The sequence below is a fragment of the Perna viridis genome, chromosome 12 (assembly GCF_037379345.1).
Source record: "Perna viridis isolate PV_CMFRI_1.1 ecotype Kerala chromosome 12, ASM3737934v1, whole genome shotgun sequence".
NCBI classification, from domain to species: domain Eukaryota; kingdom Metazoa; phylum Mollusca; class Bivalvia; order Mytilida; family Mytilidae; genus Perna; species Perna viridis.
Genome location: NC_142456.1, coordinates 10,495,676 through 10,512,961, shown reverse-complemented (window position 1 = coordinate 10,512,961; position 17,286 = coordinate 10,495,676). Strand labels below are relative to the sequence as shown.

Genomic DNA, 17,286 nt, shown 5'->3' with positions numbered 1-17,286 from the left:
CATAAATTGATATAAATACAATGTTTATGTAACATAATAATCTTACCGTCCGTGCGAGACCCGACAGGGTAGTCAAGGACGTTAAAAACCCGCTTACTCATCACTCACACATAATTATCATTGAGAAACAATCAACAAATCATTAAGTACTTCTCCGTCTAAGAATAAGGCAAAATGCATATAAGGTGTGGCACATGAAGGACAAAAACGCAGTGATTTTATTGCATTGACCAAATAATTATACCTTATAGCTACCAGAAATAACCATCAACGTGTTTGTAAAATTTACTTTTTGTAATTTTTTTGTAAAATTGTAGAATTTAGTTGAAATGCACTACGAAAAATGGCGCGAAAGCACTCTTTCCCTATATAAACAGTCAAAAATAACTACGTCACAGATGCTTCGGGATAAACTTAAATTATAGTTTTTTTGTTGTTTTCTAGATGTACTGAATATATTGTAGGCAAAAATGACTAAATTGTGGAAAATGATTTGCCACCCGTTGCCTGATTCTTTCACAGAAAGGTACTAATACTTTCATTGTACTGATTACTAAAACTTTGATTAGAAACCCGAAGTAGATTAACTACATAATAATCATATATTTTATATCTTTGTCTTATCTCTATCACAATTATCTTTTTTTCCTGCGAAAGTCGTCGATAATTCTTAGAAAAGCTGAAAAGAGGGAGATCTATGGCAAGCCAAAGTGGACAAAAAATTATTTTCTAACATTTATAAATAATTTTTTTTAATATTACAAATTCATTTTTCAATATTAGAAAATGAATTTTTGATATTACAAAATGAATTTCTAATATTAAAAAATCTTTTGTAATATTAAAAAATCGTTTCTAATATTAAAAAAAAGATGATTTAATGATACAAAATATTGATTTTTGTCCACTTTGGCTTGCCATAGAATTTTCTCCTCTTTGAGCATTTAAGAAGTTAACAGGTTATCATGTGCCACACCTTTTGTCGATTTAAAAAAAAAAACTTTACAGAGCTTATGTTTTTTGTTTGATTCATCGACTTTAAATAAAGTTTACTTGACTTGTTTTTTTTTGACTTGTAAGTAAAGGAAATAAATATGTACGATGTACACAGTACCACAGAAAGTGTTATGACATAGTCAATTCTTTGACCTTGCACTGAAAATGTGTTACTCGGAACCCCTCACACGCCATCTGTAAAGAATTTACTGTTACAGTACCGGTATATAACTGCAAGAACGCGGTAGCAGACGGTTTATACAGGTGCAACTTTCCTGTGATGTGCAATATGCCATAGATTGTCTTTCAAGCATTTATCTAAATTTTTCTCATATAGCCATTTTGTATTTAATGTATTTCGATCCAGTTATGTCGGAATCATAATAAATGACAAGGTGACCATAATTTTAAGTTTTATGAAACAAATGCATTTGGTGTTGCAATTATAGCAGATCCTAAACACGATTCTGGACTTGTGAACAACACATATCATCTTAGTTATTCAGTCATAAAGGTGTGATTGTTATACAGTTCCAATGCTTGGCAAGTACTGTCATAATGTTCAAGCACATTTATTATGAATTTGATACCAATGTAAACCATGATGAGGGAATGACTGTTAGATTCTGAGGTGGGGGTCTGACTGATTTTGGAAATAAAAATTTTTGCCCAGAAAAAGCTGAAAATAAATACTCTGGTGTCATGGAACAAAAGTTCCTCCATAACACAAGTTCCAAAAGAAGAAAAATAAGTTAACTGAATATTAGTGATAGTGATATTCATTCCTAACAAAAAAAGCCTTATATAACAAATTTTCCTACAGCTCATTACAAAATAATTTATAAGAAATGTTCCATTACAACTTCTGATATGAGGAGCAGTAGTGCAAATAATTCTGCCATCTTTTAGGCTACTTTTTATTTAAATCACAACATAAAATGAATATAGGTTTTAGTCATGTTGGTTTTATAGAAAAAAAACATGGATTCTGGAGAATTTTCACAAGTTTGGAACTAGGGTTGTCTTTCTTGACATGTGATATTTATAGCCTAATATGCTTTTATAATTTCCTTAAGAGGGACAGAGCTACATTTATTTGTACTCGAATAACTTTTGGCTGTTGAAAATATACCACTGTGCTGTTATGTTACTGACTAAAGTCTATTCCAATAACACTTCAGCTGTGTATTTATGTGAAAAGTTCAAACAGTCATTGACTCATTTCCCAACTACATACATGTATGTAATTTCCATAATTTGTCACTTCCCAGGGGTGTTCCTGGGTTTAGACCATTATGGGCTAAGGGCCCATTTTATATAGGATTCTGTGGAAATATTCAGGATTTCAATTGGGCATTTGAAAAAAAAATTGACCCTTGCAAAATTTCAGTAGGCCATGAATCTAATACTGTCATAAGGGACAAATAAGCAGGTTATTTTGGTGCCTTATCAAAGGGCCCATCCAAATAAATGACCAGTTAAATTCTATCTGAACAAAAATTCCTGTAAAATTGAAAGGACCCATCCCAGGATAATCCCTGCTTCTGACCATGCTGACAACAATTTCGAGCCATTCATAGATTTGAGTGTAAATCAAAAGAATGTTATAAATTCCAAGGACAAAGACCAGACTTGCAGACAGGGAAAACAGACACACACAACAAAGAACATGAAATAACGAAAATATGATGTACATCAAAAATAAATGAGCGACCCCAACTGCACCAGAAACTGGTAGCATGGACAATGTGCACCAGAAGGATAAGTCTTCTCTGCTTTTCTAGTGGCTCATAAAATGTCAAGTCCTGGGTAGACAAAAGGAAAACTCTGACACGGAGTACAAATCCGTTCTCATGGAGTATTTATATATATATATACAGGGTTCGACGTTAACTTTTATATTCACTTGTCTAGTCGGGCAAGTGACATATGTGATTCACTTGCCCGAAATATTGAAATACTTGCCCGGAACTTTGTGTCACTATATAGTGTTTAAACCAGAAACCCTTGTTTAATAAGACGTGGATGGCAAGAAACTGTTCAACTATAATGCAGATGACAGTGGTTTAACATAAATTGAATAAGGGGTAAAACAAGAAGCAAAGAAATTACAAGTATTCATGTGAGGAGTTTTTATTTCACATCTTTAGTTTAACAAATGGACAACAATAACTATCTTCAATAGAATTTTATTTCTCTTTTTCTCTCATATTTTCGAAGTTTTCAATACAGATTTCTTACAGTTTTCCAAAGTAAGAAATTCCATAAATAAATCGCGATGTTCAATTGGATAACGAAAATAGATGTACAATTGGACGCATCCGATTGGTCGACATTAATATCATACGATCTATTTTTGGCAAAGGGAAAATCAGAAAACTATCCAATGATAATCTAGGTCAGCAAGGTCGGGAAGAACGGCGAACTATACAGAAATAATTTTCGATGTTTTAGAGCTGCGATGATCAGAAATAATGTAATTTGGGCACATATTTTTTTCACTTGCCCAGTCGGGCAACTTTGATGTCTTTTTACTTGCCCAGACCGGCGATTTACTTGCCCCGGGCAATCGGGCAACCGTTAATGTCGAACCCTGATATAGGATGTTGCTGATGCTCCAACAGCTCCTTCCTTATGAAATAATAGAATTTTCAAATTTTTAGTCAATTGTCTAGTTTACTACTTAAAAGATGGGAGTAGCCATTGCCCATACAGTGAGTACTGTGAGTTTCACCATTCTGTTTTCCAAATATCTAGGCACTCTTAGATTTAGGAGGTGTAGCAATGTTGCAGCTATCTTCTTTATTTAAAAAGCCTTATTTAAATGATCTTTTCAAATGATAATCCATGTCCTTTAAAATAATTATTACTATATTTGAAGATATTTAAGATGATTTTTCCAACTCAGCAGATGGACTTGGTAGTTTTGAATGGCTTCCTTCAATTAAACATATGAATTAACAGGCGCGTAGCTTAGGCCAAATTGAAGTGTAGGCTAAACTATGGCAGGGGGTCTGGGGGCTGCTTAAGGCCCCCATCAGGTCCAGGGGGGCAAAGCCCCCACCCCAAAGCTCCGCGGATATAGCATTTTAGAGCATCATTTATGCCTCTCCTGGACGTATTTTATCTCCAAAAAAAAAAAAAAAATTGGCAAAATTAAGTGCAGGCAAAAGCTTTTTTGCCTAACGGCAGCCACACATCTGATTAAAGTGTGACACCACATAAACACCGATAAGGAGAATGCTTGAAATTTCATTTTACTCCTATAAAGAGCTCAAGCTATATCCTTTTTTTATATTTCATAATTTGTACATTTCTGGAACAATATCAGTTCTCCATGGAAGGCAGAAATATTTACGACTTTATTTAACCTATGACGAAAACAGATGCACATCAGAAATTATAGACCTTACTGACCCTCAATATTTCAAGACGATAATGAATATCTGTACTCTCTTAGAAAAACTGTGTTTCAGTAGCACGATCAAAACTATGTTTTTTTTTAGGTGAATTTAAGATACATGGAATAACCATAGAGCTCACTGTATTTAAGGCCGTTCAGTAAATAAAAAATGTTTAGTTGAAAGAAGACCAACTCTATTCCCTGAAGTTAGCTATTTTGCTGACAGCTCATTTTATTTCCTGTGAAATTGAAGGTAAAGAAACCTTAACTTGCCTCTCAAGGTTCTTTGTCACAAGGTTCAGGGGAAATCAAAATTAATTGGAGAAAGTGAATAACCAAAATATCAGGAGTACCAAAGAATAGCTAGATTTAACGAGTGTGAGGAACTTGTTCCGTGCAAGAGTTAAATCTTAATGCATTCATGATGCAAATGATCATATTTATGTTAATCCCGATGACCAATTGATTATCCTGTTTGTTATATAGATTTTCTCAATTATTTGTTGCTATTTTTAAAATAAATATTTACTTTTGTTAATGGCGGATTGATTACTTGTGTGGTGACTTTTTGGGGGGAGAAAATATGAGAGTGAAATTGCTGAATTTATTTCATAGTGTGAATTATAGAAAATGTTTACACTTAGAACATTAGGTAAATCACTGTTATCTAATTATAATAAATTTTGTGGAACATGACACAAAATGATCACATGGTAAAATTGTGAACAAATAATTAAGGTAAATTATGTAGTCATCAGTTGAGTAAGTAATGTTATTTTCTAATATAAGCTTTACAAGCTGTGATGAAGTTTCCAGATAAATGTATCAACAGTAATAGTTTTGAATGAGTTGTACTAATGTACTAATTTCTGTAGCACTTTTATTTCACCCATCAAATCAGTATTTTTAAATTTCGTAACACATGGTTTACTCATGCATTAAATTTTGTCATGTATAGTGACAATTCATTTAGTTTTCAAAGGGTTAAGATGGTCTTTAAAATTAAGGTATGATAATATAACTCTATTTTCTAACCTTGAATGTAAATACATGTATAACAGGCATATGATATTTATGAATACTGGCTATTTTATATGATTTTTTTAATTATTTAATATACATTGTGTAAATGATGTTTACAGTCAGAGTGAACAGGATTGGAAGGACCAATATGAGATTTGTTATATTCAAAATTTAAATGTTCTTTAAATATCAGAAATTTTTACAACCAGTATTGAAGAATGCCTCACTGAAATTCTGAACTTAAGTAAAATAGTCCATTCTTAAATTTTATCCCAGTCACTGTATTATAAAAAGTTGCTAGGATCCTTGGCCTGAAATTATCAGGATTTATATTTGACAGGAAATATTTTTTGAAAATACTTTCACATCAGTACTTTGTTACTTGTATAATAGCATAATTCAAAATGCACAAAGCATTTATTAAGGATTCAATTAAATTTAAATAGAAAAAGAACTTGTCTCATTCTACAAACTATAATAAAGTTTGCCCACAGACCATTCTCTATCGAAATCAGCTTTTCAGTAGGCCAATTCTTTTAACAGACCTTGTAGAAGTATTTGATTTTTTAACTAGATTATGCTCGAGGTGCCCAGCCACTTCTACTTCTAATCCTAATCAATGTGCTACTTATGACTTGTAAAATAGCAGATGGGGTTGCAGAATATAGTCACATGCCTTGGACTAGTCTGAATCTAATAATGCTATAGAAAAATGTTGGATAGGAAACTATGATATCAACTGGTTTTTGTATGTAGCTGATAGAGTTTCTAGGACAGACATTCTGACTTGGCCTGTACGTTAACGTTTTTATACTGTATCTTTAGGAAATTTGTTGGACATACCAACTTACTGCAATTTTCTATTTGCATGCATAACATAGTTGTTTATTGCTACAGATATACATGTAGTGTTTGCACATTATGTGGGAAATATCACACTATTCATTGAAGGCCCTTAGACTGCCTTTGGTACATGTAGTTTTGTTTTATTTTTTGTTTGGTTTTGTTATTCCCCCAGTCTAAAAGGATTCAAGATTGTCACTTAAATTTACACATTCCTTGATTCTGCATAAGAGTATTAACTTACATGTAGCTTTATTTTTACTATGAAATAAGTTAATGTAATTTGGTATATAAAGCTCTATGGTTCATGAAGTGTAAACTGTCCCTAAGGCAAAATTGGTCATACATGTACCATGTAACTTGCATTTGGTCAAAAAGTTTCTTAAATACTTGTGGGTTCTTATTTTAGCTTTTACAAATAATAACATGGTTTACAATCACTGTCATTATCCAAATCTACCTTTAGTAAGTGAACAACAATTATTTGGATAATATTTAATAGGGAATTCCGTTAATTTCAGTTTTCAATCATTTTCTAGCTGTGTGATATTGATTATTGGAAATACTTCACATTGCTGTATGTTACTGCAGGGTACTTTCATATAAGATAATTTCACGGCATCAACTGTCTTGATGATTTTCATATTGGGTTAACAGGTAGTTAATTACTTTTTCTGCTGCATTGTTAACCATTAGCCTATTGCCCAAGGTAGTTAAATATGTATATAGACAACTTTTTCAGCTTATTACTATTTGAAAATTAATCTTGGCCTATTCAGTCATGATACATTTATCAGGTAGTAGATAATAAATATACTGTGATCAGACAGTGAAAGTTTTGCACTATGGTTCTTAGTTTTTGAATTGAATCACTGATGGGAATCAACTTTGAGGGGAACAATACGTCCATTTCGTGGTCAAAATATTGAAAACATTGTTTATATTGTGTGCATTTCCTTGTGATTTACATCAGCAAAAAATAACCCGGATATGATATTTTAAAACAAACCTTTTCATACAGAAAATGAATTGAATTTGTATTATTTAGGCAATTGTCTGTTGACATTAAATACAATATGTCCTTCATGCAGCCAAAAGGTGAAGTTAAGTAATCTAAAGAGTTTATTTTTTGGCATTACTAACTGTTCATTTCATACATATATTTATGTAATTAAGACTAATTGTTGATCGTCGTGACAATATTGAGCGAGCTTTAAAACCAGATCATGATGTAATTGGTTTAAAACAGGTATTGAACCACTATGTAACTATAGGTAGGTTTATTGATATTGCCATCAGTATCCAAATGTATTGTACTCCAGCTGAAACATCAGAAAACAATGATAAATAATTGATAACCCTCATCTCACACTATAACTATATAAAGGAAGTTGAGTAAGTCAGCAGGGATATACTTCCATTCACCGGAACTATTGATTTGGCTCAGGTCGTACTGTTACGATGTTTATTTTCTTGTTTGTCTCTTCAACTAACAGAGACATTAATTTCATCATGTTTTAAATTGTAAATTATACATGTACCTAGTGTATAATTGACAAATGCATTATATTCCAATATATAATAGTGTCATCAGAACTTTTTTAATGGATCTAGAAATGTCTAGACGGTGATAGTAACAGGATTTGTTTATAGATCAAATGATATTTCTAGAGAAAATGGAAATATTTTTTTCATGTCTTTGGAAGTGACACTTTGTTTTGTGCAGTGTTAGATACTCATTATTCAAGTACCAATTCTGGGGATGACAGTTTTGTAATTAAATTTCTAATCCCGCACTAAAATCTGATCATTGAATTCACTGCTTAGTTAGGACTGCTTAATTTCTAGTGTTTATGATTCTGGAGAGAGAAATATAAGATAAAAAAGGATTCAGAGGATTATCTCTATCTAGAAATTCTGTCAACATCAATAACCCAGTAACACTAATTTTGACAGTGTTTTCATGTTTAATTCAGGAATGGAATACTCTGAATAGTTAATACAGGTAGAGATGAGTGAAAGAAGAGGATTAAATGGTAGCTCCTACCAGTTTGATGACTACGGAACTTTAGAAAAACATAATATAATTGATGAAGATCAGCTGGTAAGTTTTAATTGTAATATTGGAGGTCAATCAGGTTAGGGAATAGTTTTCACAATAAAACTCTAGTTTAAAAAGCCTTAGGATTTTCAAAATGCTGTTGAGCCTAAAAAAATCCACTTATTACAGGCCTATAATTTCTGTCTAAAAATTCTCCATAATATTATGTTTTGGGGCTGTAGATCACATAGAAATGAAGACTAGGGAGGCTAGAGTAGTTGTTTTGATCAACAGACTTGAAGGTTTGGTCACACTGAAAGATACACTGAGTGATGTCAGTCACTTAAAGAACACTATACCATATTGAAGGAAAATTTGGGTTTGAATCTTTAAATCTTCTTCTCAATATGGAAGTTCATGAAAAATTGTGCTTACTTCTAAAACATTTTGTACCTTTAAGTCACTATTAAAATAAAGGTCTAGTGAAATTGGGTTGTGCCAGTTAATTCAAAATTGTTTGCCATTAATTTTCTTTGATTTTTGCTACTAGTGACATTGTATTTTATAAAATTATCCATGAAATCATAGAAAATTTAGTGATCCAGATAATTTTGAAAAATTCTTCAAGGAATGGACAAAAAAAATCCTTAATTCTGTCAGCAATATTAGTGTATGAATTGCATTTTGCTGTATGTAGTATTAATCATTTATTGAATGAAGGAGTTTATTAAATTTACAAAGTATCTATAGGTGTCCCTGATCCTAAACTTGTTTATATATTTTGAGAACCAGCTACTCCATAGGGGATAATGGAACAAATGCAGTCAATGAGCTTTATGCTTATTAGTAAATATGATACAAATTTCTATCAGGATGTTCTCATCTAATAACAAAAGTGGTGATTTCCATTACATCCATACTATAAAGGTTTGATATTACTCTGATAAAAGTAGCTGAATACTGTAATTATGAGTAAATGAGTTGTTTTACAGTTGGTTATTGTCTGATCTTTGCCCGGTTCCTTTTGTGTTTGTAAAATTTTTAACACTTTATGATATGTCATCAGATCTAGATGCCAATCTCCTACTCTAGGGCAGACGTCTGTAGTTGCTATTTCAAAGCTTTTACACATCACTGATTTTTGGCTTGTATAATGGTGAATGTCTGGCAGGTGAGTGGGAGAGTTAGAAAAATATTTTTCTGACATTATTCTCACCAAAGCATAAATCACAGCCACTAGTATTTAGTAAACAATTTCAGTATGGAGTCCCATATTATGGGATGCGATTTCAGGTTTGCCAACTTAATGACAACTTGGCCATTTCTGTTTTTGTTTTTTTTTTTCAATTTGGATACTTAAAGCCTGTAAAATTTTCTTTGTGTACTAATTGTTTAAACAAAGACAGAAGGTAAAGTCAAATCTGACATGACTGCCAGTATGTGTTAGACATGAGAGATGTAGCTTCCATATACTGATTAAGGTAATCAGTAACAGTGATTATGGAATCATAATTTTCAGCCTTTATGTGACATTCAGTTTATTAAGTTACATTAACTTAAATCTGACATATATGGTAAACAGGACTAAAGGAGCCTTTACAGAACAAATAACTGTTATTGTTTTGTTTGTATTTTTGTTGTTGTTGTAGAAATGGCTAAAATGATAAAAAATTTCATGGCATGGAAAAAGTAATTGTGATTTAAAGTACAAAATACACTTTCAGATTACATGCACATATACACTGCATATATATGGTAGTAATTTCTGCTTTCTGAAGAAATTTCTTCAAACCAATGAAAAGATGTAGTGAATCATTGCCATTGAAATTCTTGTTTCTGGTTAATTGTTAACCCTCATAGGATTAGGTCTCCTTATTTATAAAGAAATAAATGAGATTTGCTTTTGTGTTCACCATAATTAACTTTCCTTGATTTTTGTTGTCCTAATGTCTCCATCATGGTATGTGTAATTGATTGATCTTTGTTGATATTAATTTTTTGTGTTTTATATTATTTTTTTTTCATCCTGAAAAATGTTCAGATCAAGATATTGTTTTACTTCGGAATTATTTTGGAATTTAGAAAATGGGTAGCAAATGATTTTTAAAATGCTGGCTTGGCCAAGGTGTTAGGATTGTTAGTTAACAAAAGAAGGAAAAATTACAAACCTCCTAAAAGTTTTTTAGAATTTATTTTCTAAATCCAACATATTCCAAATTATAAGTGCCCTTGAATTTCAAGTTGTAATTTCCAGCTTAAAGGGTTGTTGACAACAATGAGCTGTTCAAATGAGCCATTGTTTGTGCTGCTCATTTATTCTGAAAACTTTTGGAAAACATTTTATAATATACCCATGCTCTGTAGGAGAAGGGGTATAATGTTTTACCTGTGGCTGTGTCTGTCATTCTCTTAGTAACACATTTTTGTAACAAAATTTGCAGCTTCTTTAAATCTCAAGCTGTTGATATTATATGTACAAAGCTTATATGGGTGTACTGAATCCTGGTGCACTTTACATGTGTAAGACATAATACTATCCCGCTGAAATCGTATCCTGTGGATATTATTTCACGTTATTTTTTTTCTGGAGGATATCATTTTACTATGAGAAAATTTCCACACCTACTAAGTTGTCTACACCACTTGAATCATGATATTTACTATAGTTTATTCATGGAAAAGCTAGAGATATTCCTAATTGTACACAGCTAGGATATTATTTCATATTACAGTATTAAATTATATCTAGAAAATAGTTCACATAGAGTGAACAGAATTCATAATTGAACACAGGATATTATTTCATACTATTAAATTATATCCTGAATATAATTCACACATGAAGAGTGAACAGACTTCATACTTTTGATAAAATGGATAATATTCATCAGGCAAATAATATCCTCGATGAAAAACTATGTGTAAAACATCCCATGAAATATAATCAGAATACTTATTAATATCTAAAAACATCCTGGATGAAAATAATATCTAAAAGCATTCTTGATATCACATCATATCAAAAACTATCCAAGTCATTAAGACTGTGAACTCATAATTCCCCAAAACAAACCAAGCCCCACTTTTTTTAAAGTACCCCTAAAGAGAACCCTTCCAGACACTTTTATGTTCAATCATCGTAAGGTTGAGTTTATATGGAAACAATTTAATAGCCATGGAAAACATTTAACTATTATAAAATATCCCTGGATTAAATTTGATATTAATTTTGCTTTGGTGGAAAGTTTTCTCACAGAATACCATTGGATGTTTTGTTTTCCTTATACACAATTTTTGTCATATTTATCACAGGTTGCTGATGTACTGTACTAAGCTACCTACAGGGATGTTGCATCATGAGATGCATTTTTGTACTCATGTGACATCTACTTGTTTGCCGAAAAAACATGAATTTTCCTTATATTGTGATTGAAATCGGAGGATCACTTACAAGCCATCACTCACAGATTTCTTGTTTTTCTATATCAAGTACTTTAAGCAGATGTTATTGAATACTGTAAATGTATTAATTTTGGTGGTTGCTAATTTTCGCAGATTAAAAAAATTATAAGCCTCATATAGCGTTAAAAATCAATTTTGGGGGTACCATGTTCCGTGCCTTTTGTGTTCATCGCGAAACAAGCAAAAGTTAGTACACTGTGAAAATTAATACTTATACAATATACAGTACTTGTTTCATTGACTTACCCTCATAAAGCTTAAAAAAACTATTTGGTGATTGAAAATTTAGCTACCAGTATTTGAATCTAGTGATTTTACTATATGTCAATGTTTTAGATTTGTGGAAAAATCCAGTACAGTTTTAAAATGTTTTTCTTTTTGTTGTTTTTTTTTTTTTTTTTTTTAGCTTTTTATTGATTTATCAGAATTAAGGTTGTTAAGTAATTAACAGCTTACTGTCACGTTAGGAAATTGTTCTACAAGAAAAAAAGATCACTTGTGTTGATTGAGGACTGAAGTGTAAAATTAAGGCTATTATCTTGTATTATATTGATCATTGGGTTGGTTTTTTTATGGCTGTGGTAGTAATAACTGTGAAGTTGGGGAAAATCCTCTCATAAATTTCCCCACAGAAGAGTACTAACCAGAATGTTGAGATTTGCAATACTTTTTGGCCATTTACTAGTGAGGATTATAAGTTGAATTCAAGGTTGAATGAACATGAAGTGTATCCCCTCCTGCTTAAATTGAACAAAAAATGAAGTGTATTGAAGCTGAATTTTTACTGCTATTGAAATAATTTTTCATATGTTTTGCAATAGAAATGTATTATACTTAGATTTTGAACTCTCATATTAAAAAAAAATGAATTAAATCATCAACATTGAAAATTTGAAACTGATACACTTTATAATTCTGTTGGTGTGTATCTTTTGATGAATAGAAATTTGAAGTTTAACAATACAAAAAACACAGAGGTGTAAGAGTTCATGATATTTTTCTTTTTAGTCCAGACAATCATTTGAAATTACAATGTACAATTAAAAATGTACATATGTTTTTGAAAAAAAATCTTGTCCCCAGTGTGTTTCCCAAGATATTTCATGCAATTTCCGATAACCTGTATTAAATGTTGAGACTTTTCATCAGCAAACTAATTATAGGCCGTTGTGTTTCCATCCATCTGTCTATCCATTTTTATCTGTCCACATCTTTTACAAGTGCAACTCCTCCTAAGGTGTGTAAGAGATTTTGATGAAATTTTATAGGAAGATTGGGCATCATATTGATTTGCAGTCAGGAATGTTATAGTCAGAGGGACTGAAAATGAGATGAACCAGCTTTAAAGGTTTTACTTTCAAAAAACTTGTAAGCACAATATCCCATAAACTGCTGAAGAGATTTAATTAGATTTTATAAAAGATTGTGCATCATAGATAGATGTGCATGAAGGAATATCATCTTTGCCAAGGGGAGATAATCCTAATAAAAGATGTTCATTTAACATTGATCTCAACATTAAGTGGGAAGTATTCAGTGAGTTTGCTGAGAGTATTTTTCCAGTTCAACTAATATTTCTGAATAGTTTATTTCCTGTATCTATCAGAATGCCACCAGTCTGTTAATTAATTTAATGTTCTGATTTTGAAGTTCTAGAAATGAAATTCTTTCAAATTACAATGCATGGAAGTAGAGTAATACTAGTAACTCTGTGATTGTTGAATTCACAGAACTTGTTTCCATTGTTATTCAGCTGTCAATAGGTTTCCGTGGTATCATCGCCCACATTGTACTGGATAATATGACAGGAGATATGGTAATGCCATGTAATGTGATTATTACATTGTAATTTAAATGTTTGAATTGTAGTGCTCTCCTAAAGGTCTTCTCCGTGCAATGTATGATCAAAGATAGTTATAGTTAAGCTGTAGTCATTGCGCTGATAATTTTCATAATACAAGTACAAAGGAATGGAAAATCCATTTTATGGATTTTGATGTAATTTCTGCCAATTTCATATGTAGTTTAGGCATCATATGTAGATGTGAATAAAGCAGAAACAAATATCATTGGATGCTTTATATTGGGTTTGTATGTATGGTAAGGGCTACTCACTCACTATCCTCATGAATTTGTACAGTGAAATCTATCTTAGCACAACCCTACTTGGACTCAAGGATTTCTTTGGTTAAGTTGTAAGAAGCTTTAGAAGATGTTAAGTTGATAAAGGTTTATGATGTTGTTCAAGGTTTGGTTTCAACATGTTTTACTGTATAAAGGTCAGGTTTCATATTTAGACATGTGTAACAGTGTTCCTGAAGCAAATAAGATAAGGAAAAGTTGGATGTTTGCAAAGGGAGATAATTTGATTTAAGGATGTTCAAGTTGATTCCTTTTTGATCACTCATTGTTTTAGTGAATCTTGAAAATTAGTTTTAACTTGCAGACTTGCTGCTTTATGATGAAGCCTTGATAGTGTTTTTCTTGTATGTTAAATGTTGATGACCAGTTCAATCATATAACTTTTATGATTTACTGGCTTTTACCAACAGGGCCTTTCACTTTAAATGTTTCTTTCACTACATTTTTTACAGATTTCACCTAAATTATTTTTGTCTAAAGAGTCAAATCTACTTGAATTCCTGATTTGTCAAATGTAACTCTTGCTACCAGTATATGTATAAAATAATTTTCTTACAGTCTTATAGTAATATAGCCTAAAGCTCAGGGACTTATTACAAAATGTTTCAATTAAAACACAAAAGATACATCCAACTACCCTGTATTTACTAGACTTGAATTGATTTCTGGTCAAAACTTGATGTATTTGTCATTGCAGCAGATGTCCCATTGTCAGTGGTAAGGAGATAAATTTATTACTTGTGTCAATAGTAAATTGTTACAGTATTGGCCCTGGCTTGTTGAACTGTGTAAATTTTTTCATGTTTATTGACTTTATAATCTGCATTCCATTGGTAATTGTGGACATGTTGGAAATATGTTGTAATGGGTTTGAGCTTTGTTAATGCTACATTCTGTTACTGTAGAGTTTTTTTTTTGCAGTTTGTTTATTTCTAAAGCATGGAAAGTGCAGACACCTATTTACTGAAGGTCATAATATATATTACATACTGCAAAGAAATAAAACTGAAACAAGAAATCAAAGTAAAGGAAAGGAGGGTTAAATACTTTTCTTTCTGTCAAAATATTTTATGTACTGCTTCAAAATTTTGGGCTTACAGATTGTTATACCCCATCAAACCAAATGGTGAGAAGTTGTGTGACCATCTGTATGTCTCCCTGTTTAGAATGGATCAATGAATATTTATTTTAAACTTTGCACAGTTGTAAGTTTAATTTTCAACAAAATCCCAAATGTAGTTTTTGATTTGAGCCATTTTGAACATTTTGTGATTGTTTACTTTTCACCATTACTTTGAAGGGTATTACATAATGTTCCACTAATGCGCTATTTTTTAAGTTTGTCTTAGCTTATAATTATTTTGTATGCAGTAACGTTTTCAATAGAGCAGTTAATGGACTCAGCTGAGAAGCATTGTGGAATTTTAAACTTGAGTGCCCTGGTACTTATTGGCTCCCTATAGTAGTCAGTATTTGTCTGTCTGTCAGTTTGTCCATCTGTAACAAACTGTGTCTTAAGTTTGATGACTGGATACCTTGTCCACCATGTCTTATATTTTAGTGTGTGTAAAAGCATCACCAATGGATAAAGCAGGACTATTGGCCACCTTACTTGGTCCTTCTGTAATGTTTCAGGGAACATATTGAACCATCATCATTTAGACATTTGATATGTTAATTGAAATATTTATGTGCATCTCCTGTAATGGAAAAAAATGTTAAACATTGAACAGTGACACAGGTCTGCACTTGTTATTTGTTTGGTGTGTGGTTATCAACATAACTTAGTTAAATTAAGAATTTAGAAGACTCTGGATACGTACTATAGTTTGAAAAGATTTATTGGTTTAGTGCCACATTTGCATTGATGTCCAAAAAAGTATAAGTCTTTACTCTCAATTTATTTCTTGGCTTTTTGTGTTTGTCTAAGGATGGTTTCTTTTGATTAATTTTTAAAGTACCTGGTACATCATAATTTCTTTCAACCATTTTTGATGATTCCATCAAATAGCTGGGTATAGGGTTCAAATTTTGTGTTCTATCTGTCAAAAAGAATATTAACAGTGTGTTTTGTCATTTTTTTTTATTAAGAATTTTGTACTGTCTACTTTCAGGCACTTCCTTATTTTACCAGTTTCTAAATATGCAAATAGCCCTTTGACCTGAATTACCACAAACCCCTATAGATAGATGCCCTATTTGATGCCTTAAATCAGATTGTAAAATGGACACCTTCAGATTCTCTTGTAATTGAATAAATCTATGATTCAGTAGTAGAATGTTAACTTTATATATTGATTAAGTGTTTATGAAGTATAACATATCTACAACTTTCAGTAATTGGTCGAGGTTAATTCCCCTAATGGTACGATAATTTTCCTATTAATTTTTTATACTCAAGTAATCAGAGTAGGAAATACAAGAGAAAATAAATAACTGTTGAAGTTAGTTTGAAATTACATGACATGTTATGTAAATGAGAAATGATCAATGTTCAGAATGTTACAGTTATCATATATGTTGTGCACAAGTTGCCATTTCATACACGTTGCAACAGGTACAAATTTATTGTGCACGTTGTGACTTGTATGACACAAAAATACAAATTGCAACCTGTAAATTATTTCTGTACAGGTTGTAACTTGAACTTGTAACCTGTAGCATGAAATTGGTTGTAACTCTGGTACAAATCCTTTTATTTTATTTCTAAAGTTTTACCTCCAATTGAAAGTTATTTCTTAACATATTCTTAACTAATACTTTTGATAGATATGTAAGAATAACTAATTAAGTACTTCTCTGTCTAAGAATCAGGCAAAATGTGTATAAGGTGTGGCACATGAAGAACATTTTATTGCATAATCCAAATATTTATACCTCATAACCTCAAGAAATTACTGTCAAAATGTTTGAAAAGTCTGCCTTTTTAAGATATTGATGGGACATATTTAGTTGAAATGCACTGTGGAAAAATGGCAGGAAAATTTTCCCGAACTTTTTCCTTATATAAGCAGTCAAAAAATATATACATCACTGATGCGTCAGGATAAACTTAAATAGCTGTTCCGCTGATTTCTAGATGTGTTGAATGTATTTGAGGCAAAAAGGACCAAATTGAGAAATATGATATGCCACCCATTGTCTGATTCTTACACAGAATGGTACTTAAATGATAAACAAATTAACACTAAAAAATGTTAAAACTGAATTGTGCTGAGAGTATACAGAGGACATCTAGAGTTGAAATCACTTTTGCCTAATCTTAATTCTTATTGCCCATGGGCAACCACAACATCCTCAGAGAAATGGGCCAATTGAAAGGGCAAACATAGATGTGAAAGAAATGTTAGCCACATGGACGAAGGAAGATAACACA

At 31.6% G+C, this 17,286-nt stretch overlaps 1 protein-coding gene across 10 annotated transcripts in view; it reads left to right on the top strand.

Annotated features, from left to right (window-relative positions):
- Window positions 1–1,159: 1,159 nt before the first annotated feature.
- Window positions 1,160–17,286, top strand: part of LOC148601158 (anoctamin-7-like) — a 69,980-nt gene continuing 53,853 nt past the window's right edge. For 2 of the 10 annotated variants that reach the window (XM_088556914.1, XM_088556919.1), the window contains exon 1: window positions 7,701–8,369. In XM_088556914.1, coding sequence (XP_088413040.1) covers window positions 8,277–8,369 — 93 coding nt within the window. In that variant the 5' untranslated portion in view covers window positions 7,701–8,276. Of the gene's footprint in view, window positions 1,295–4,526; window positions 4,653–5,331; window positions 5,407–7,641; window positions 7,661–7,699; window positions 8,370–17,286 lie in introns of those variants that run through there. The other 8 variants (XM_088556917.1, XM_088556916.1, XM_088556911.1 and 5 more) reach the window with 7 other exon arrangements.